At 34.9% G+C, this 24703-nt stretch overlaps 1 protein-coding gene across 1 annotated transcript; it reads right to left on the bottom strand.

Moving 5' to 3' along the window:
• Positions 1–8295: 8295 nt before the first annotated feature.
• Positions 8296–23633, bottom strand: LOC117343100 (actin-related protein 2/3 complex subunit 2-like). The gene is made up of 11 exons (XM_033905409.1): positions 23472–23633; positions 21224–21258; positions 20920–20978; positions 19475–19528; positions 19093–19138; positions 17596–17782; positions 16315–16408; positions 14715–14841; positions 13624–13724; positions 11453–11556; positions 8296–11052 (listed from the first exon to the last, which is right to left on the bottom strand). The coding sequence occupies exons 1-11, from the start codon at positions 23543–23545 to the stop codon at positions 11028–11030; spliced, it is 906 nt and encodes a 301-aa protein (XP_033761300.1). The 5' UTR covers positions 23546–23633; the 3' UTR covers positions 8296–11027.
• Between the last annotated feature and the right edge of the window lie 1070 nt (positions 23634–24703).

The raw sequence follows: 24703 nt of genomic DNA, 5'->3' as shown, positions 1-24703 counted from the left end.
CAATATCAGCCCAAGACCTTATATCTCACCCAATATCAGCCCAAGACCTAATATCACACCAATATCAGCCACAGACCTAATATCATACAAATATCAGCCCCAGACCTAATATCACACCTATATTAGCCCAAGACCGAATATCTCACCAATATCAGCCCCAGACCTAATATCACACCAATATCAGCCACAGAACTAACATCTCACCAATATGAGCCACAGACCTTATATATCACACCAATATCAGCCCCAGACCTAATATCACACCAATATAAGCCACAGACCTAATATCACACCAATATCAGCCACAGACCTAATATCACACCAATATCAGCCCCAGACCTAATATCACACAAATACCAGCCACGGACCTAATATCTCACCAATATCAGCCACAGACCTAATATCACACCAATATCAGCCACGGACCTAATATCTCACCAATATCAGCCCCAGACCTAATATCACACCAATATCAGCCACAGAACTAACATCTCACCAATATGAGCCACAGACCTTATATATCACACCAATATCAGCCCCAGACCTAATATCACACCAATATAAGCCACAGACCTAATATCACACCAATATCAGCCACAGACCTAATATCACACCAATATCAGCCCCAGACCTAATATCACACAAATACCAGCCACGGACCTAATATCTCACCAATATCAGCCACAGACCTAATATCACACCAATATCAGCCCCAGACCTAATATCTCACCAATATCAGCCACAGAACTAATATCACACCAATATCAGCCACAGACCTAATATCTCACCAATATCAGCCACAGACCTAATATCACACCAATATCAGCCACAGACCTAATATCTCACCAATATCAGCCACAGAACTAATATCACACCAATATCAGCCCAATACCTAACATCACACCAATATCAGCTACAGACCTAATATCGCACCAATATCAGCCACAGACCTAATATCACACCAATATCAGCCCCAGACCTAACATCACACCAATATCAGCCACAGACCTAATATCACACCAATATCAGCCCCAGACCTAACATCACACCAATATCAGCCCCAGACCTACCTAATATCGCACCAATATCAGCCACAGACCTAATATCACACCAATATCAGCCCCAGACCTAATATCGCACCAATATCAGCCACAGACCTAATATCACACCAATATCAGCCCCAGACCTAACATCACACCAATATCAGCCACAGACCTAACATCTCACCAATATCAGCCCCAGACCTAACATCACACCAATATCAGCCACAGACCTAATATCACACCAATATCAGCCACAGACCTAACATCACACCAATATCAGCCACAGACCTAACATCACACCAATATCAGCCACAGACCTAACATCACACCAATATCAGCCACAGACCTAATATCACACAAATACCAGCCACAGACCTAATATCTCACCCAATATTAGCCACAGACCTAATATCACACCAATATCAGCCACAGACCTAATATCACACCAATATCAGCCCCAGACCTAATATCACACCAATATCAGCCCCAGACCTAATATCACACAAATACCAGCCACAGACCTAATATCTCGATTCGATGACTGGTCATCAATGGCAGATACAAGGAGTGATATTGAAATAAAGTCACACCATACTCTTTTGAAGCAATCAAGCAAAGTGTACTTATATGTTAATCTTTATATTAATAAAAAAAAGTTAAAGAAAGATAAACTCATGTTTCCTGATTAACGACCAAACTTCAACCCGTTTTCCATCTTTGATAATGCATATGTTGATATCAACAATATAGTCACCAATATCAGTCTGGTCCGTAATGTTACATAAAGGTTACCATAGCAAATATCAATTCTTAGTAAACAAGAAACCATTCGTTACAGTTTAACTTATCTAACCTATCTTTTTTTTACCTTAAGGGAAAAACTTTTTGCTATTATGTAGGATTTAAACTGATTTTCCCTTGAGGTGAAAAGATTAGACCTTAAGGTCAAAGATTTGACCTTAAGTATTTTGTGTATTTTATGACAGAATGGCTGCCATAGACACATAAAATCAAACCACTAAAATTTACTGACAGAACAAAAGTTCATGCTGTGTTCACTCTGCGTGGTGGATGTATGAATGTTGATAAGCAGGTTTACCTATTTTGATATAATACGCTATATCTTAACCAGTTCTCAACATTCTGGCGTTCAGTTTTGGGGTCCGATTTGCTCTATTGGCAGAACATAAGAACTGTGCCTACACGATCGTAACAGGCGAATAAATCTTAGTTCTTGTCTCATCTTTCTTAAAGTTTGTTTTCTTTACTTGACACTGTCTCACTTTTTGATTGAGAGTTCGTGGAGAAGGACATGAGCTTCTAGGTATCTGCTTGACAGTCAATTTTTTTTTAAATGTCAATAATATTGGGTTTGGTGTCACCGTGTCTACATACGCGTTACCGTAACACGACGTTTTGGGATGATCATTGCGACAAAAGGCGATGTTTTCATGACGGCATGTACTGATATAGTCTATTAATATATCAATATACAGTTGTAGATATAAATGTTCCAGTTACACTCGGATGGAATTCATAGTTCAGAAGCTTAAATATTAGGGAGCTTGGTTCGTGACAACCCAGGCTTTTTTAAGCTTGATAAAATGTTTATTTACATATTTACAAGTACATGTAATATCAATTTACAAACAGAAACCAGCTTAACTTAAAATAACATCAAAAATAGTAAATGCTTAAGTAAAAACGTATTACAAGAAAGTACAATATTATAAGATTAAACATGACATTACAAAGAAAGTTTATTTACAAGTTTATTCTCCTGGATAGAGCATAAAACACTTGTAGTACACCAATACTCGGAAAAAATGTTCTAGGGAAACAGGTAAAATCAGACTACATACGCATAGTTACATTATTAAGAAAGTGGCAGACAAGTGAATCAGAAGTAAGAGACTTTTTGTATAATTTCCTGGAGCAACGGGTATACCTAATGGACGATAGGGATTCTGCCACCAAATACAGGACAAGGGACTATACTTTTAGAGTAAGACTAACAGGAGCATGGAAACGCCAAAGTTCCGAATCAGTAGGGACCTTTTTATCCGAGATATTGTGTATCCAAGAGTTCACTAAAGATACTAAAGGTTGAATGAAAGAACATTCATAAAACAGATGTACATTTGTTTTGATGATTCAATTCCAAATTTATGCATCCGGGAATTAACCGGTAAAATATCATGAACAATTTTAAACACAACATCCCTAGAGCGGGTATCTAAAAACTTGTTGGAAACATGAAGGAAAACTCGACCGAAGTCTTCTGATGGAAATATTCTGACGACACGTGGTGTCTTTGTTACAGAGGACAACAACTTCAAATAAAAATACATTAATTTAGTAATTCCATCGAAGATCAGACTGAGGGAACATATGTAATATCAAAATTTGTACATTTGAAAATTAGATGTCTGTATCTATCTGCGTTCAGAAAGCTGTTTCATTATATTCCATGACATTCCTGTGTACGGGAATGCGTATTTGCGTATAGGCAGTTACGCGCCTGATCTATGTATGAACGTCCATAAGCCGTTGATAAAGGTGTATATTAGCTTCTAACTCTTACATTACATCAATGTAGCTACATGTATTAACTTTCATTTACTCTTAAGACAATTCAAATTAATGATGATTAAGTAATAATCTGTTTTATCTGTCGTCCTGTTAACACAATAAGTTCATTAAGGATGGCGGAAGACTGGAGTTAATATCTATCGTTCCTGCTAATATTTTATACCTATCGTTCCTGTTATTTATGTACAATTTTAAACATGTATACTACGGACATTCTGTTCTCTTGTGTGGGTTTTGTAAGTTTTTCATGGAGGTTTACTGATCAATACCCGTCACGAATTGGACTGTTGATATGATTTGACGTAAGCATATTTTGCTTATTAGTTAAAAAAATAGTTTTTTCTGCAACGTTTTGAAATAAAGCACATGACACCGCGTCTAACGTGTTTATTTACTAATCGAAGGGAAGTTGATTTGTCGGCGTGTCACAATGCCTCCGTCAAATTACCAGTATTTTATATTGACCGGATTTATTGTTTTCTTGCCAAATTGGGCGTTTCGTCCATGTGCTGTAGTCAGTGTTGAATTACTGTCTTTGATGAACAATAGACGGCCTTTGTATACTTCGCGCTGTATAGATCGTATAGAGAAGATACATTTGCATGATAGCCAGCTGCCGGGTAAGCGTTTGTCAGATTTTATTGTTTTCTCGAATCAATTTAGAGTAACAGTTTGGAAGTACGACATATCATTTCGGTATGAATAAACAACAACTCCTGGAATGCATTGTTTGTATTGTTTTCGTGTTGTATTGAGTGTCATATAGACTACCCGTTTTAATGATGTCTTCTTGAAAGATGACACTATCTCCATATCTAAATGAAAAATTTGCATTTGATTAAATCTGCATGCCCACGTTATTGCTAACGTTTTTGGTTTGCTGGTGCATATGTTGTTTTAAAATCGATAAAAAATATCATTTTAAACAGTAGACATCTTTTTAAAATTCAAATTATTTTCCGGTTGACGTCATACCACTTTTTTTAACTGACTAGGCAACTGTTATTTAATAGTTAATGCTTTGAAATACATGGTGTTCATAAAAAATCGACATTCTCTAACTTAAATTGTTGATAGGATTAGATATAAGGAACAATCTTAGCCCGAACTTCAGACGTACATATATATAAAGTGATGATTGTGTTATATCATGTTGATATAGTAGGAATAGGAGAAGGAGTCATGTCCTCAAAGTACACACTGAGGCCAACAGTCAAACTTTATATTGCATCAAAATTGACTATTTCCAAATCATCGACAGTTTTGATAGCCTTAATCAAGCAACTTTCAATCTGTATCCTTGTATTTTTCTCTGGAGTCGACATATCTCTTTAAAAATTGTAATAATGCGGTATATTCCGTGCAGATTGAAGTAAATGCGATACGTAAATACTATCAGGGAGGGGTACTAGTTTCTAGGTAAAATAGGTTGGTTGTTCCCTATTTTACAATCTACTGGTAAATCGTTCTGTTGGTTACGTTCTAGCTGTTTCCATTTTACAATCGGAGAATCTGGTCCTCCAAACTATGGCAAATTACTTTACTGGGGACAAACAGGGAATCCACGGACTCGGCTTGGACAGCATATATTCCTTACACACCAAGGTATTAACTATGTCATTTCCTAAAACTTAAGGACTACACACTCTTTGGGAGTTGACCCCTCCATTGAACCTTTCTGGATCCCCTTTCCCTTAAGAATCTTTCAGGCCAAATACAAAAGGCCCATGGGACTAAACGGTCATCTGACAAAAATATCACTTACAACAGGGACACACCCTCCATCCCAAGTGGTCAAACTAGCCTCATTTATATAAATTATGACATGACTGCCCTTCTCCATTGATATTTCAGACCGAATTCGGTTGTAATACATTAAGACATTCAGAAGGAGTGGCGTTTTAAGGCAAATTTTCAGCTAAGACCCCCTTTTGGCCCCCACCCCCTCTGCCCCAGGGGTCGAGCCAGTCTCCTCATATGAATTATGATTGTCCTCCCTATATGATGTTTCAGAATAACAAAAAAAAAGGCTGTTATTCTGAAAGGGGCATTTAGGGTGAGAAGTGTTTTAAAGCAAAATTTCATTAAATTTCCCATTTTTGGGCCTCCCCCTCCGTTCCCAGGCGTCAGATCAGCCTTATTTATATAGATTAGGATTACCTTCAACATGACATTTCAGGCCAAATTTGGCTGTAATCCATTAAACGGGCATCCTTTTGTTCGAATCACAGGGGCCAAGCCCCTGTGGTTCGAATGGTAGATATGAGCTGCACAGTAATCTAAAAGACCTTACACTCATATTTAAGATTTACTGCCACAGAATAAATATCATATTTATACAGAAAATCCACAACACTCTGCTGTTGTGCATCCCACTGGAATATTCAATCACGTGACACCATAAACAACTGTTAATAGACCACGACCACAGCCTGGTAAGTGATATAGGTGTATCGTTTTTGTTGTGATGATAAACCCAAATGTTTTACCTCGATTACTTTTGTTATGGTAAGATGCAAAGCTAGTAAATGATTTAAGAATATTAAAAGCATTAAAGATATTACACACAAAAAAGAACTTGCACGTACACACAGTCTCCTAAGGTACATGTCCACACTTCTGACATAAAATCTCCATCCAGATTTATTTTACCTGTAAATCCAGGGTTTCGTACGAAGCGACTACGGTAATCACACCTGGCCATATATGCCCAGGGCTATTGAGACAACACTCTCAGTGAAGCCAATTGTAACACCGTCATGCTTGACCGCAGACGCCTTACTGGCTTCCAAACAGGTTTTGCTGGTGGGGTACTGCATTGGGTATTTAACGAAACTGAAACACGTTGTTACGTAAGATTCCATTGAAAATGTATACTGTACCTGCAATGGACCCCAGGTTACCTTGCACTTTTACAACCAAGGACATACTATCTGTGTATTTCACCTATACATTGCCAAATATTAGCAAATCCAATGGCAAAATTTATTTCCTTTCAAAAAAATCCAGAGCCATTTCTGGAACTAGCATCATTATAAAAATAAAACAAGTTGTTTATCAATTTGTCTGAAAGGTACTGCTATCAATATTTTACCCGAGTATTGATTATAAATACCAAAAATCATTGACACGTGTACCTACCCCCATGAAGTGGTCTGTTGATACATTTGTACATAGGGTAGGTCATGAGTTTGCAACACTGAAAGTCAAAATCTAAAATGTATTTTTAGAATTCAAGCATAGGAGTACCTTTGTAAATGCCATATGGTTTTCCATAGAAAAGTATAATTTCGTACCTGTTACCTGTTTTGAGATAGATTTTTGGGAAGTTTCTACTTATTCTCGCAATAAACGAACCAGCCAGTTTGGTTTATTAGGAAGAGTTGGTAGGCATTTGTGAATACAAGAGTGTTCCATTTTCAAAAGAAACACAGGTAAAACCATAGCTAATCTCGCAAACACCCTGGTGTTTGTACAAACTATTTCTATAGCAAATAATATTTTCTGGAGGTCTGGTCATGAACCTTAAATATGAACAAAATGTGAGGCATGCATGTACATAAATGAAGGAAATGGCTACAGAGTTAATTGTTATCCGTTAAGACATTAAGGAGGAGTAGCGTTTTAAGGCAAAATTTTAGCTAAGTTTCCAATTTGGAGTCCCAGTCCTCTGTCCCAGGGGTCAAACCAGCATAATTTATATAAATATGATTGCCCTCCCCAATGATGATTCAAATAAAATTTGGTTGAAATCTGCTTTGCCATTAAGGAGGAGTAGCGATTTGAAAGTAAAATTTACGTATGGCGCATGACAAGGGATGAAACACCATCACTGGAATCACTGGAATCACTGGAAGACATCGATATAAGTCTTATTTGACTTCTTTGATGTATCTTGACGTTTTCCCACAACTAATGTTTGTCCTTTGCGACTTCGTTCTGGTTGCACACACACTTAATAATCACAAAATTATAGCTGTATACATTAGGAAGTTATTACAACAAAGTCCAAAGTGGGAAAAAAAATTCAGGAATGACAGAAGACGAAGGAAGAGAAACAATGACCTTTGATTATAACACCTTTTAAAAGTGGGCAAAGGTAATCTATTTTTACAATTATTATAGTCTTCAATCACCACAAGCTAAACAATGAATCTTTACTCAAACTTGAATCTATTCAAATGTTTAAAAACCTTAAGAGAATTTTACCTTAGTGATTGCCCTACAACAAGTATTCCAAATATCATTACTTTCAGCACCACAATCTTCTAAGCTCTAAGATAACATATCACTGTTTTCCCCATCTGACTATAAATGAGTTTATGCCTCTCCTCCTTCCTCGTTACTCCAACAATGTAAGAGGATAATACAGCGAGAAATAAATGACCAGCTGATCACAACAAAAAATTAATTACCCATTAATTACCCATTAATTAGTTCAAGTCCTTCTAGCATGCTATTGACAAATATTCGGTTCAGCTAGCTCAAGTCCTTCTAGCATGCTATTGACAAATATTCGGTGTCCGTGACCCTGTGTCTTTTGTGTCTTTAGAAGAAGTTGCTGAAATGTATAGTTGATGAACAATACCAGGACACTGCATCTTGATGAAATGCGAGTTAGAATGTTAAATTAGAAAAAAAATCATTCCAAGAACATAAGGAGAATATCATACATTTATTATTGAAATAAAATGAGACTGATCGATTAGTATAATATGTATGAACAAAGCTCAGTCATATAGAGATAATACAAAAGTTTGTACAAATCATTATTTATAAGTTATGACACAAAAGTACCAAACGATGGATAGCACTTGTACTCTATAAACAAATCATCTTTCCAACAGACATACTTTACATCTCAACTGAAAAATGCTGAATTCTCATCTCAACTGTCAATCCGTGAAATTCCAAGAACAATTCAATTTGGCCATTTTTTTTCTCACTGGTATCCTAAAGAATGTCGCTAGTCTTGTCAAGAGTTCCAATGGTGTACCATATAAGAACCAGTAATACATGTTGTAAGAATATATTTCTTTGTACAAAATACACAATAAAATGTAACATTTAAATAAAGATTTGTTAATAGTCTTACACACATTCTTTCTTGCATCATTTCATAAAATGAACAGGAAAACTGGAGAGGAATTTCAGTCAGTTATATTTTCTGTCATTCAGAACCCTTCGACACAAGATGGAATTATCAAATACTTCTCGGTTTAACAATCTCTGAACTAGTAACCTCAGCTGTTTCAGTCCCATGACGTTCTAAAATCTTTCATCACGACAGCTTCCCAGGAACTTCTCCCAACTTTACCCGGGAAGTGCAACGATTACATGTACAATGATTATCTGCATAAAATTTTAACTTTTAAATGTAACAAGTCACTCTATTTCATGAAAATGTCCTTATTTGGTGTTCAGACCACATTTTTTTTTTTTTATTCATTTTGTCAATTAATTGAGACATTTGTTAATGACGTTGTCAAAGAAAGCACTATATATCAATCCCACTGTCTGTGTATCTTTAACTTGGAAAACGTTTTACAATGTAAAGTGCCAACCTTCTAACAAAACAAACAGCTGACTCTATACACGAAATTGCATAGATGAAGATTGCACAATCTCAAATACAATGTATGAGAGAAGCTTTGATAAAATTTGTGTGAAACAAACATATTGCCTGTCATACCAAACATTTTGTGGAAAAAAAGTTAAGATATTTAAATATGAATACCACCCTTTCAGTTACTCAGCTACGTTAACTTCATATATGTCCTTGTTTAGAAGATTTTATGCCAGAGCTATTTTTTATCGATATTGAACTCAATTTTAAATTATAGCTTTACTAGTAGTTATGTAATACATTTGTATCTGCAGTAATATTTGAGTACACACTTATTTCTAGCCTAGCATGAATGAATTGGCATTGGCTTGCAGTTAATGCAAGAAAATAATACAATATTTTACACCCTATCATAACAGTGTACACAGGATCTTTATCATCAACATATTTATTTTTAATATGCCAAGAATGGCAACAAATAAACTTTGTCTCAAAGATGTGGGAAGGCTTAATGCAGGGCAATGAAATAGTATTTCAATCATTTTAGTATTTCAATTTAGTATTTCAATCATTTTATCTGTTAAAAAGCAAAACGTATAGGTAGACTTATTACCAGTTATGGGCTTATTGCCAGATAAATACAGCTTATACATGATCTGTTTGCTGGATTCAGTATTAAACAAAATGAATTTCATTCCATTATATATTAATTACGTTATAATTAAAAATATTGAAAAAATCACATCGTAGCAGATGTTTTGACACAATTAACAGAAAAAAATACTCTCACACAAAAGTCCACAACAATGGAACAATAAATCGCAATCTTGCACACAATACTATCCTACTTTTTTTCTCTGTACTATGTCTCTGTAACATGGTAGAAAATCCACCCTGGAAGTGTTCAATCAAAAATTACATTTGTATTTTTGTCCTTTAAGTACATGTAAATTTAATATTCACAAAAAACTATGATTCTTTGTACACTATTACGGGACAAAACCAAATCTGTAAAACTAATGTGATAAAAGTCCAATTTTTTGGCTTTACCAGTGCAAAATTAAATTGTCCGGCAATTCATAAATAAATTAGCACGTAATATTTAAACTGCTTTATTTTTTCAGTAAAAGTGAATGTAACCTAGTGTAGGGACTAATTTGATTTATAATTTGGCGATAATTCTCACCTCAAAATCTCATTAGGTACAATACACTGGCTTAGATGTGCTATGTTCCAAATAACATTTAACTTATATAGCAAATATTTTCTAGATTCATTCCTTTATGCAGAGTATATTCATGAAAATGCATTCCTGGAACAATACAATTTAAATAATTTCCAGACAATTCAAAAAATTAATATCTTATAATATGCATCCACTATATAGCTGTTATATATATAGAAAAGATATGTTTTGACCTATGTATATATCACAATTTTCTATATAAATACAGTAATCATAATCTTGTTTTGGGGAGAAAACATGAGAAATCGTTTTTATCTGGATTTGGTTAGAAGCCCTATCCTATCTCAGGAACTCCCAAAAGGTTTTCTAAAAAAATCATATTAATTTCTTTAATATTTTTAAATGAGTATAACTATATTGTGTAAAGGAATGTTCTAAAGAGACAAGTAAAATGAGAGAAACAGACGCACAAGCTCATTCAGTCTCCACAATTACCCTTAATATCTCTCCCGCTCTCACCCATCTAAATCTCCCAAGAGAGATAACACCAAGAACCACAAATCATTCTCAGTAAGTTCTTTCGTCTTCAAAGTCATGCAAGTTTTGTAACATTGCCGGTCTCTGCATTGTTCTCTGTATTTTAATTTTGTCTGAATGTCTTCCCTCTGAAAAAAAAAAAATTTAATAGACAAATATCAAGAAAAACATTTAATCCAATAATGAGTCCGACATCCGTGTCGCTTTTTTAAGACTAGTAAAGAGGATTTGCCATAAAATATCAAGTGAAAGCAGGTATTCAAATTATGACATAAACATACTATACTGAATTCATACAAACAATGTATACCACCAAATAAATACTAAATGTTTACATACAAGTTCCAGACTTTACATACAACACTACATACAAGCTCCAGACTTTACATACAACACTACATACAAGTTGTAGGATTATACATAGGAGAATACATAATTTGTACAAGTATACATACAAAACTCCATAAGTTGTAGATATTTAAAAAAAAAAAAAAATTGACAAAATATAGGTTATAGAGATATACATACGAGACTGTTTTCCTTTCTCTGTCCTTTTGAGGTTCTGGTCGAGCTCGGTTTAACACCTTAAGGAAGTCTGATGTCTTTGCCCTCATGCGAGAGTGAATGTAAGCCTGAAAACAGGACAACATGAGTTTGTGGTAGTCTAAACAGGACAACATGAGTTTGTGGTTGTCTAAACAAGACAACACAAGTTTGTGGTAATCTAAACAGGACAACACGAGTTTGTGGTAATCTAAACAGGACAACATGAGTTTGTGGTAATCTAAACAGGAAAACATGAGTTTCTGGTAATCTAAACAGGACAACACGAGTTTGTGGTAATCTAAACAGGACAACATGAGTTTCTGGTAATCTAAACAGGAAAACATGAGTTTCTGGTAATCTAAACAAGTCAACACAAGTTTCTGGTAATCTAAACAGGAAAACATGAGTTTGTGGTAATCTAAACAGGAAAACATGAGTTTCTGGTAATCTAAACAGGACAACACGAGTTTGTGGTAATCTAAACAGGACAACACGAGTTTATGGTAATCTAAACAGGACAACACAAGTTTCTGGTAATCTAAACAGGACAACATGAGTTTCTGGTAATCTAAACAGGACAACATGAGTTTCTGGTAATCTAAACAGGACAACATGAGTTTCTGGTAATCTAAACAGGACAACATGAGTTTCTGGTAATCTAAACAGGACAACATGAGTTTCTGGTAATCTAAACAGGACAACATGAGTTTGTGGTAATCTAAACAGGACAACCTGAGTTTGTGGTAATCTAAACAGGACAACACGAGTTTGTGGTAATCTAAACAGGACAACACGAGTTTGTGGTAATCCAAACAGGACAACATGAGTTTGTGGTAATCTAAACAGGACAACACAAGTTTGTGGTAATCTAAACAGGACAACATGAGTTTCTGGTAATCTAAACAGGACAACATGAGTTTGTGGTAATCTAAACAGGACAACACAAGTTTGTGGTAATCTAAACAGGACAACATGAGTTTGTGGTAATCTAAACAGGACAACACAAGTTTGTGGTAATCTGTACAGGACAACACGAGTTTGTGGTTATCTAAACAGGACAACACGAGTTTGTGGTTATCTAAACAGGACAACACAAGTTTGTGGTAATCTAAACAGGACAACATGAGTTTGTGGTAATCTAAACAGGACAACATGAGTTTGTGGTAATCTAAACAGGACAACTCGAGTTTGTGGTAATCTAAACAGGACAACACAAGTTTGTGGTAATCTAAACAGGACAACATGAGTTTGTGGTAATCTAAACAGGACAACATGAGTTTGTGGTAATCTAAACAGGACAACTCGAGTTTGTGGTAATCTAAACAGGACAACACGAGTTTGTGGTAATCTAAACAGGAAAACATGAGTTTCTGGTAATCTAAACAGGACAACATGAGTTTGTGGTAATCTAAACAGGACAACTCGAGTTTGTGGTAATCTAAACAGGACAACACGAGTTTGTGGTAATCTAAACAGGAAAACATGAGTTTGTGGTAATCTAAACAGGACAACACAAGTTTGTGGTAATCTAAACAGGACAACATGAGTTTGTGGTAATCTAAACAGGACAACATGAGTTTGTGGTAATCTAAACAGGACAACATGAGTTTGTGGTAATCTAAACAGGACAACATGAGTTTGTGGTAATCTAAACAAGACAACACGAGTTTTTGGTTTTGGTAATCTAAACAGGACAACATGAGTTTGTGGTAATCTAAACAGGACAACATGAGTTTGTGGTAATCTAAACAAGACAACACGAGTTTTTGGTAATCTAAACAGGACAACACGAGTTTGTGGTAATCTAAACAGGACAACATGAGTTTGTGGTAATCTATATGTGGATGGCAAGGACTGCAAAAACTAGAGCCTACAGTTTCTCGTTAATTAATGCCTGAAGATTTCTGATGAAAATTCAGCCAATATTTTTTTCTGCATTACTACAAAACATGTGTTATCCCTTAAAAATTAATCTCTGAATAAATGTTTATTGAAAAGTTAAACAAATTTATCACAGATAACAAGATTTTAGTCATTCATTAAGCTAGACTTACTAACCATACTCTTACTGTCACCATAACAAAGGTTTGATGTTTGGCATATAAAATGAAATGTTGATGTAGTCTGTAACTGAAGTGAGTTGTTTCCCTTACCTTGGAGCACTTTATGTGGTAGTGAAGGTAATCCCTCAGGGTGTGAATGAGGTTGATTGTATTGTCTCGACTATCACGCTTCGTATGACGAGGAAACAGTACTGTAACAGAAACAAGTCAAGATAAAATATCTAGACCTAGTGAAGGAAACAGTACTGTAACAGAAACAAGTCAAGATAAATATCTAGACCTAGTGAAGGAATCAAACAGAAACAAGTCAAGATAAAATATCTAGACCTAGTGAAGGAAACAGTTCTCTAACAGAAACAAATCAAGATAAATATCTAGACCTAGTGAAGGAAACAGTTCTCTAACAGAAACAAGTCAAGATAAAATATCTAGACCTAGTGAAGGAATCAAACAGAAACAAGTCAAGATAAAATATCTAGACCTAGTGAAGGAATCAAACAGAAACAAGTCAAGATAAAATATCTAGACCTAGTGAAGGAAACAGTTCTCTAACAGAAACAAATCAAGATAAATATCTAGACCTAGTGAAGGAATCAAACAGAAACAAATCAAGATAAAATATCTAGACCTAGTGAAGGAAACAGAACTGTAACAGAAACAAATCAAGATAAATATCTAGACCTAGTGAAGGAAACAGAACTGTAACAGAAACAAGTCAAGATAAAAAATCTAGACCTAGTGAAGGAATAAGTACAGTAACAGAAACAAGTCAAGATAAAATATCTAGACCTAGTGAAGGAATCAAACAGAAACAAGTCAAGATAAAATATCTAGACCTAGTGAAGGAAACAGTACTGTAACAGAAACAAATCAAGATAAATATCTAGACCTAGTGAAGGAAACAGTACTGTAACAGAAACAAATCAAGATAAATATCTAGACCTAGTGAAGGAATCAAACAGAAACAAATCAAGATAAAATATCTAGACCTAGTGAAGGAAACAGAACTGTAACAGAAACAAGTCAAGATAAAATATCTAGACCTAGTGAAGGAATCAAACAGAAACAAGTCCAGATAAAATATCTAGACCTAGTGAAGGAATACCAATCAAGGAGACACCTGATTTAGATACAAATTCTTTAAAAGTTATTTACTTCAAATTCAGCACAACTTTACTAACCAAATGTGATGTAGCCGATGTTGTCTCCGGTGCGAGCCTGTGTGCCTTGGAGTTCCGCTGGAGGTTCTCGGTGTGTAAATAACACTTGGGGCGCCTGTTGATGCTTCCTCCGTACCTCTTTGAATTCCTAATAAAAATATCCAAAACAAAACATCGATCATTTCGTATCAATGATACACATAATCATAAAAATCCATTTTAAAATTCACTTTACAATTGTTTGAAAAAGTATGATGCTTTATTTCAATATAAAGTTTTCACTGTCAATATTGAACTATGTCTAAAATCCTACCTACACAAATACTTATACAGTATGACAGTCATACAATATTAGGCAGTATACAGTTTTAATTCTTATTTTCTTTTTAATACAAACAATTTGATCTGCATATATATGCGAGATTCTTGTGAATTCATGTTTTTTGCAACATCAAGTAAAAACATATTAATAATTATATACATCTGGTTACAGTTGGTTACAGGAAAGGCGAGTCAAAACAGGAAAAATATGAACAAAGAAAAAGTAAAGGCAAAATATACATGGACATAAAACTGGTTAAAGTCAAGGGATCTACCATGTTCACATTGAAAAATATATGTCAAGGTTTCAGGGAAACGACATACAAGGTGAATTTTTTTTTAATCTACATTGTTGTTTCATTAATCAGATTATTTTCTACCAACTGAAAATTATTTTACAATTTTCAACATACAATAAGGTTACAGCTGGGCGGACTATATACACCCATCAAATGTCTTATAGTGTTGTATATTATCTTGCATGAAAATAAGATTTGAATCACCTTAAGGGTGTCTGGCTGGCATGATATAAATCTTGTCTTTCATCACAGGGTCACTGTTTAATTTTCTAACAGTTTGAGGAAAACAAGTCATCCAAAGTGTCCAGATCATTAAACACAACTTGATATGTGAGCCATGTTTCTAAGAAATTGTTTGATAACAGTAGGAGAACTCGTGATAAAATTTAAAGTGTTACGTATAAACAAAGGGCAATAACTTTAAATCAAGGTTAACATAAAATTAACTTTATACATTTTATATTTATATCATGCCTAGAATGCATTCCAAGTTTGAAAGAAATCAGTTGAAAAATGACTTCATTTTTTGACTGATTTCTTTCAAACTTGGAACACATTCTAGCCATATAGAGCATAGAACAAAATAAGAAATACTGAAATGAACAAAGATTGATAACTTTTTGCAAAAAGTCTCTTTTTGTGAAAACACAACTTCATATCTTGATCATAAAGTATACCAAGTTTCAATGACATCGGTCAAAAAATGTCGGCGATCTCCAGACAAACTAAAGTTTACGTCGGAGAGACATACGGACAATGCCATACCATAATACTTTCATCAAAGCTGATGTATGTATAAAACACCCTTTTTTGCATACATATCCAAGGTAAAAGGAAGGTTCAGTGGGCATTTTTCATTACACATTATAAAGTGATATAAATTAAGACAATGTTCTGTGAGGGAATGTTGTAGATGCTATAGGTTTTAACAATAACATTCTTGATCTACACAGAAAATGTTGTTTAGTCAATGGCAAGTATGAGTGGCATTGTATACTTACTTGCATAAATACTTTTCCTATAATAATATCACTATCATCTTTAAAGATTGTACTAAATATCACGGTGACTCTGTCTTTTAGGGCTTCCACATACCTGGAACAAACAGAACGTCCATGTCAGGTGATAATTACCAACAAAAGTCATTTTATAAAAAATGTATGCACCTTCTTTCACATTAAAGTAAACAAACGTCTAAAGTGAAACATGTCGAAATTCAAAGAATAGAAAACTGATTTTTCCATTTGAGGGCACGGCATAAAAGGTTTCTCCCAAAATTTGTTTATGCATCCTATCACAATAGCTTCACCGTGATGGACAGATGACAGGAAACATTCCAATCTGGACTATTCTAGTTCTGCTCCTGATCAATTTGTAAAATGAAACTTTTTTCACCATGCACATTTAATCTGCTTTTGGTTACTACTTATAGAAAAAATATTAGCTCCTACTACAACAACAAGGTGTAACACTCGAAGATCAGATGATGCATCAACTGTGGGATGGAAGTAGGCTATTGATTGGTCAACAATTATAGTTAGTATTGTTTACAGAGCTGTCGACCAATCAGATTGCTCCTTCTAGCTTCTGGCTATCACAATCACTTTTGATCCATTTTCTCATCTTTAAATCATTGTCACAGGACAAAAAATAAAATGGATTGATATTTAAGGATTCTAAACCAAGGTGTGTTACTGAAATTTGTGTGCATTTTGATATTTTAGTAAGATTGAACTTAAATTCACCACCCACTTCCAACTTTTCGAGTGTAAGACCTTGTTGACATAGCAGGATTAGGGGCTACTATTTTTTCTATTGATACTAACCAGAAACAGCAAAATAGAACCCAGATTCAGATTCTTGAAAATTCTTTTGTGTCCAAATGTTTCTCTTTATCTCTCTAAGTACTTTACAGTACACTAAGTACCATCACTATACATACCAGAGAGTAGTTTATTACTGACGGCTATTCCAGTAAAATAATTTCCCGATGGGAGGATTCAAGGTTTGACAAGCAGAAACCACCATTAGAAGTGATCTAATTAAAACAGTATCATAGCAATCTGTAGTTTCTTTTGTGACCACCCCACACATAAAATTTCTTATTTCACAAAACCTTCTACTGGATATATATATTTCACCAAGAAAAGCTCTGATTAGGATATTTTCTTAACTTCTGACCAGTGTTAAAACTGTTGAACTCTCCTTTGATGAAGGTAAATTTAGATCTAAATGTACCAAAGATTCCCCGTAAACTGTTTTTATAATTTTCAGATTCTTACATGGTTTCATCATCTCTGTACGGTATCACAGCTCGCTTATTTCCAGTCTCTCCCCTTTCCTGGAAATCAAAATATTTTTCAAACACTGAGGCAAAGCAGTTTCTCTTGAGAAGTCCAGCTTTCTGTACGGCCTCTTCATATTCATCAGGCAGCTTGTCAAGGTCAAACAGCAAGGACACATCGTACCCTGGTGAAATAAGTAATAACAATCATGAATACTTAAAAACAATTGTAAAACAAGTTATATCAATCACAGCCCAGATGGAAGGGGTTTTACTGTGGAAGGAAACCTCAAAAGCTGGAGAAAACCTACATGGTCAGGCAGGTGACCTTGTACCTTCTCACATCACACATTATCAAATATTGTGATGAGTTCATTGAAATCTGTCCTTACCATCCAAGCTTAAGGGGGGACGTTCTTGATTGTTGAGAGATTTACACTAAACATAGGGCGATTAAAAGAATCATAAGTATCATAAGTATCATATGTATGTCGGCGTGATAGATAGTATACGTCTGCGTGATAGATAGTGTATGTCGGCGTGATGGATAGTGTATGTCGGCGTGATGGATAGTGTATGTCGGCGTGATGGATAGTGTCTGTCGGCGTGATGGATAGTGTATGTCGGCGTGATGGATAGTGTATGTCGGCGTGATGGATAGTGTCTGTCGGCGTGATGGATAGTGTATGTCGGCGTGATGGATAGTGTATGTCGGCGTGATGGATAGTGTATGTCGGTGTGATGGATAGTGTATGTCGGTGTGATGGATAGTGTATGTCGGTGTGATAGATAGTGTATGTCGGCGTGATGGATAGTGTATGTCGGTGTGATGGATAGTGTATGTCGGTGTGATGGATAGTGTATGTCGGTGTGATGGATAGTGTATGTCGGTGTGATAGATAGTGTATGTCGGCGTGATGGATAGTGTATGTCGGTGTGATGGATAGTGTATGTCGGTGTGATGGATAGTGTATGTCGGCGTGATGGATAGTGTATGTCGGCGAGATGGATAGTGTATGTCGGTGTGATGGATAGTGTCTGTCAGCGTGATGGATAGTGTATGTCGGCGTGATGGATAGTGTCTGTCGGCGTGATGCATAGTAAAAATCAGCTCAAGGGGATATAAAATGTGGCTACCCTGTGTTACTTGAGACTCCAACAAGGGCATTACAGATATTGTGACCTTAACGGGTATATACAGTTATTTATTTCATGTGTTTCTATAGTAAAGTAAACTATAATTGTAGTTTGATCAGGTTTTATATTTTCACAATGCAGAATGCCTATAGAAACAAAGGGAACAACTACCAGATTTATAAGCTTTACTTCTAATATCTTTTCTCCTTCACATTATCAGTTTGTTTACTGTGCTATGGATCAAACCATTATACCGACAGGACAGAAAAAACACAGGAAACACAGAATTCTATAACAGATTACACAGGGAGTTCTGATTGGTGGGAGAATAATTCACATTATATAACATTATACTTACCGTCTTCTGATGGCACCAGCATGGACCCATACACTCGCTTTATCAACTGAAACATGTAATCATTATCACTGGGTCAAGGGAGAATATAATTGTGCATCATGTATCGATTCTTGTCAAAACTAATATCATGTGTTAAGTTTTAATGAAATCGTCACAAATAAAGGCACTTCCATTTGACTGTGATCTTGCACAAATTGCCATCAGAAATATCGTGTGGTAATATAATTAACACAAGGAATAGCTAATACACACATAAAACATCTGTAACTAGCATTCTCTCATTGTCTATCTCTTTACATTACAGTTAAAATTTTGTATCTTCTTCAACTTGAAAAAAATTGAATTGTATACATCATCTATAGCTGGGGCTACAATAACCTACCTCGTCAGCTCCATGTTCTTGTAGTTCCTTGTAGAACTTCAACGATATGCTGACCTGTAAATTAGAACCAACAGGTAACGTAAGACAAAAACATACACGCTTTAATCATATGTAAATCACAATTTAAAGAGTTTGTCTTACAATTCAGAATTACCATTTCCCTAAACAAAAACCCTCATTGGAGACATTAAGCAGGGCTCAAAGTGGCACCTATTTTAGTGGCCATGGCGCCTTAAATTCACCATTGGCGACCAGTTATTGACCTATAAGGCGCCTGCATGGCCCCTAATTTTTTTTATAAAGTTGCGATTGTGTTAATCTTTCAAAGGTTGCAGTCAATACTAAAATGTTGTTTACAATCGAACATGTTACAGAGAGGTCTTATACTGTACTAAACAACTTGGCCGGCGACTAACTTTTCAAATTGGCGCCTAGATTTTATGACTTGGTAGCCAAATAGGCCACCGGGTAAAAATATCCACTTTGAGCCCTGACTAAGACAATACATAGCTTCAGTAACAGGACATGTTGCTGACTGATCACAAGATCACGAACCAGTGGTGATAAAACTTTGTTGTCATTAATTACATCCGAGGATGTTAAACTGACAATAGGGCTTTATAATCAGTTTTAACGTATATTTATTACAATTTTATCACATTATATTTCGATGGTAATCTTTTTTGTTTTTTATTTCATTTATTATCATATAATTAATTTTTCTTTGTTTTCATGGTAAATTCTGATTGGTCGAAAAATTCTTTTCATTCTTCTATGAAAGAAATTCCGAGAATGGCGCGAAAATGTGATGTCACAATACGACAATTGACGTTGCGTATTGATTTGAGAAAAAGAATCCCATTTAAAACCAGCAAAATTGTACATAAAACATGTTTTAAATTAGAAAATCATTTTGAATAATTAATTATAAGCATTGATGTCAATTATTTTTTAGTTTCATCGGGGTATGCTACGCGGATTCATACAGTTTGCAAACAAAATTTGTTTCATACCCCGATGAAACTAAAACAAAATGACATCAAATCTTAATAAGCTCCCAAATGTTGAAAAAAAAAATTCAATTTTTACTAAATATATTGAAACATCTGCAGTTTTCCTGATTTGAACATTGACATGTAACAAACAAAAACTTATGTTTTTAGTTCTAACAAAGTTATACATTATTATCAATTTCTACTTGTAACATTTCCTTAGTTTGTCAATTAGTTTAACTTGTTGTAGTATGCATCTTTTCTGGGACTTGGGAATTCAAAAAAGTTGTCAGGTAATTATAGAATTTGAAGAGTAGTGAAAACATTTCTATTTAGTCCTATGAGATTATCATTAGTTATACTAACTTGTCTTATACATTACGAATTTGAAATAAAAAGGAAATATTACATGATATTATTTTCATATACAGATATACAGCACAATCAACTTACCCTGATTTTTGACTTATCATCCTCAGGATTTGATATGTGATACAAGACACCATCGAAATCTGAAACAAAAAAAAAACAAAAAAATTATTTACATCATTTAAAGGCTGCCAGATGGACAACAATAATTTTCGAGGAATCAATGATTTAATAGATTTATTTTATCAGTTACGAGTTTCTTATTCCAGATTATACAGTGATTATAAGTCTGCAATCTAGGTAAACACAACTTTAGAACTCCTGCTTATCACCGTCTTAAATTTGCCACTTAACATGTTTCACATTGAAAACTTAAATACTACTTCACCTGCAATAGTGATGTCTATAGCTTCAGGTTTCCCACTGAAATGTAAAATATAAACAATCAGTTTATGAATTGGCTGTAGCTCTGCAATAAATATATAAATTTGTTATACAATGATTTTAATTCTCTGTCAAAAAAATGAGAGGACAAATTGATTTGGAGATATCAGTAACCCTCTTTTTTCTTTTGATATCATTTTATCAATAGTACTAATAACCAGATGAAAAGATCTTTTTAAATAATCTTGATTTTTGTGAGATTCTACAGCTATTTGAAAGCATAGTGAAACTTTCTTTCTTTCAGGTCTTCAAGTCAAATAAAACTTAATCTGTCAATCGGCTGCCATCTTATGTTTACATGCCCGAAATAAAAACTTAAATTACTGTCATAGCTATACCTTAATTATATATCAAATGAAAATATTTTCCTGGATCATAAATAACATAACTCAAGTTATTATGACTGAAAAAATAAGGTAACATTTTTTTTTTAATCTGGTGACCAAAGAGCCTCATATTTGATAACTTGATCAATAATCATTTTTCAGAGACACTGGCAGAAATTCGATACCTGGGTTACTCATATTCATATTAAATGTAGTATCTTCTAAGATGTGTAGAAATAATAATCAAGTTTCTCAGTTGGACCCTCTCACTGACAGGTTATTAAGCATAAAATACTGATGCAATCAGTCGGATACAGTGAATAGTTACATTTCCTATTGAGGGTGTACATGTTCTGCTGGGTGTTTTCTGCAGTATGCTTCATTAAGGTAGAACTATAAAGTCGGCATCAGTTCCACAAAGACATACCAGTCTCTCAAAACACATACATACACTACACAAATGAAACTTGCCTACAGGGAAAGCTGTCCTTAAATGACCTTGGCTGTAGATAGGAAGTTAAACAATACCAAATCAAACCTGTTTCATCCAGTCTACCAGCATAACATTACCATTTTAACTTCCTTTTATGATATACCTGTATAATGAGTATAATGTCACTATAACATCAATTTCATTCCTTTACAAAATATATTCACTCCAACTGAGTGCTGCTTCCTTCACCCCTCACCATATCATACTTTTATTATGTTACATGTATTAAACAGTCGTTAAACATCATATCACATTCACCTAATTCCTGACTTATGCACGTGTCAAGGAAACAATCATTATCACACATTCTTTAGTTTTATGCTAAAACTTTTAAACTGTACACAAATGTACAATTGTACAGAAACTATATAATAATGCACTCAAGGAGTCATGTACATTACAAGACACATACTTGGTTTTGAAGAAAAAGAATACATTTAAAACAATGACACTCAATATAATTGTAAACTTGGACAGTTTAAGATTGGTTCCTTTAGTGATGGATGGTCAGAGTGTTGAATCACAGGAGCATTTTAGCAATAAGTATATATAATACTCGCTATAATATATATATGTAGCGGAACTGGACCGGGCTGATCATCGGCGACCAGGTAGCTCAATCGGTAGAGCATCCAGCTAGTGTTCGGAGGTCCCGGGTCGTGCATTTTTCCACTCCTCTTACATTTGGTGCCTGTGACCAAACCTTCTTTCAAGTGAGGTGAATACTTGACAAGGGGATACCCGAACCTGGGTTGTGAGTTGTGAAGTCTTCAGGGTCGAAGACTTAAAAAAGGAAGCGAAGAGTGTAGCGGAACTGGACCAGGTCGATCATCTGCAACCAGGTAGCTCAATCGGTAGAGCATCCGGCTAGTGTTCGGAGGTCCCGGGTTCGAACCCCGGTCTGGCCGTGCATTTTTCCACTCCTCTTACATATATATGAACATCAGACCCATGCGGTTGAATCCACCCACTGACCGATGGCATCCATATCCATATGTCAGAATGACATAACTTGAAGTGTGGTATATTTTCTTATTGGTCATGATCAACACCGGGGGTATCCCACTCTGACTCAGAGGAAAAGCAGGAAAGGGGAAGGAAATACTCAAATAGGAAATCGCTTTTTAGCAGTCTAACTGATCGTGCATAGGCCTACATAAAATTCATTTCGTTTCATACGTAGTCCTTGTTTTTTCACTTCTTTTATAAATAAACGTAAATAATATTAACTTAATAACGAGCTTCTCTTGCAATGTAGTGGATCATTAAGCTCATTGATAGTCGGTATCATTCTGTCCTCAATGTAAATGAAGACGGAAGTCAGTTTCTCGCCGGTGACTAATAGAACTACTTTAGGTAATTAAATTACTTACCCTTCTTGGGCATTCCTGATTTTCTGCGTAAGCGTTTCTTCGACAATACGATTTTGTATTTCTAACAAAATCATGACTGCATGGAAAGGCGACAGTTCTGGAATGAAATTTGTACGCCAAAGACACTTCCGAGTTGGGTGTGTGAGCAATATTGGAAAGGAAGTACCGACGACTACCAAAGTCAATACATAACGGACATTTCTATTGGCTGAATTAGTCGATGGGAGGAAATGGGGCCCGGGAAGGGATATTCGTATGCTGTCTGATTAAAAAATTTTTTAAAGTAATACCACAGTGATTGTGTGATTTTCTACTTATCTTATTCACTTATTGCGTTGCGGGGTGTTTAATATTCCGTGTGTCTTTTTTTTTGTACGAACCTTCACGCATTGCGGGTGGTAGACATTTTGACGACATATGACAATAAAACTGTTATCCCCATTCATATGTCAATGTTATTCCAGTTATATATGTCAATGATATCCCAGTTATATACGTGTCAATGATATCCCAGTTATATGTGTCAATGATATCCCAGTTATATATATGTCAATGATATCCCAGTTATTTATGTGTCAATGATATCCCAGTTATATATGTCAATGATATCCCAGTTATATACGTGTCAATGATATCCCAGTTATACATATGTCAATGATATCCCAGTTATACATATGTCAATGATATCCCAGTTATATATGTCAATGATATCCCAGTTATATATGTGTAAATGATATCCCAGTTATATATGTCAATGATATCCCAGTTATATATATGTCAATGATATCCCAGTTATATATGTCAATGATATCCCAGTTATATAAATGTCAATGATATCCCAGTTATATATGTGTCAATGATATCCCAGTTATATATGTCAATGATATCCCAGTTATATAGTGTCAATGATATCCAAGTTATATATGTCAATGATATCCCAGTTATATAGTGTCAATGATATCCCAGTTATATATGTCAAAATGATATCCCAGTTATATATGTCAATGATACCACAGTTATATATGTCAATGATATCCCAGTTATATACGTGTCAACGATATCCAAGTTATATATGTCAATGATATCCCAGTTATATAGTGTCAATGATATCACAGTAATATATGTCAATGATATCCCAGTTATATACGTGTCAATGATATCACAGTTATGTATGTCAATGATATCCCAGTTATATATGTCAATGATGTCCCAGTTATATACGTGCCAATGAT

The sequence above is a fragment of the Pecten maximus genome, chromosome 15 (genome assembly GCF_902652985.1).
Source record: "Pecten maximus chromosome 15, xPecMax1.1, whole genome shotgun sequence".
NCBI lineage: Eukaryota > Metazoa > Mollusca > Bivalvia > Pectinida > Pectinidae > Pecten > Pecten maximus.
This window is presented reverse-complemented; position numbering and strand designations above follow the sequence as displayed.

Coding starts and splice junctions, on each gene's coding strand:
- LOC117343100 (XM_033905409.1), bottom strand. CDS start 23,545: ATGATTTTGTTAGAAATACAAAATCGTATTGTCGAAGAAACGCTTACG. Junction 19,139..19,474: donor AAGAACATGGAGCTGACGAG/GTAGGTTATTGT, acceptor TACATGTTTCAG/TTGATAAAGCGAGTGTATGG. Junction 13,725..14,714: donor CATCGGCTACATCACATTTG/GTTAGTAAAGTT, acceptor TTTCTGTTACAG/TACTGTTTCCTCGTCATACG.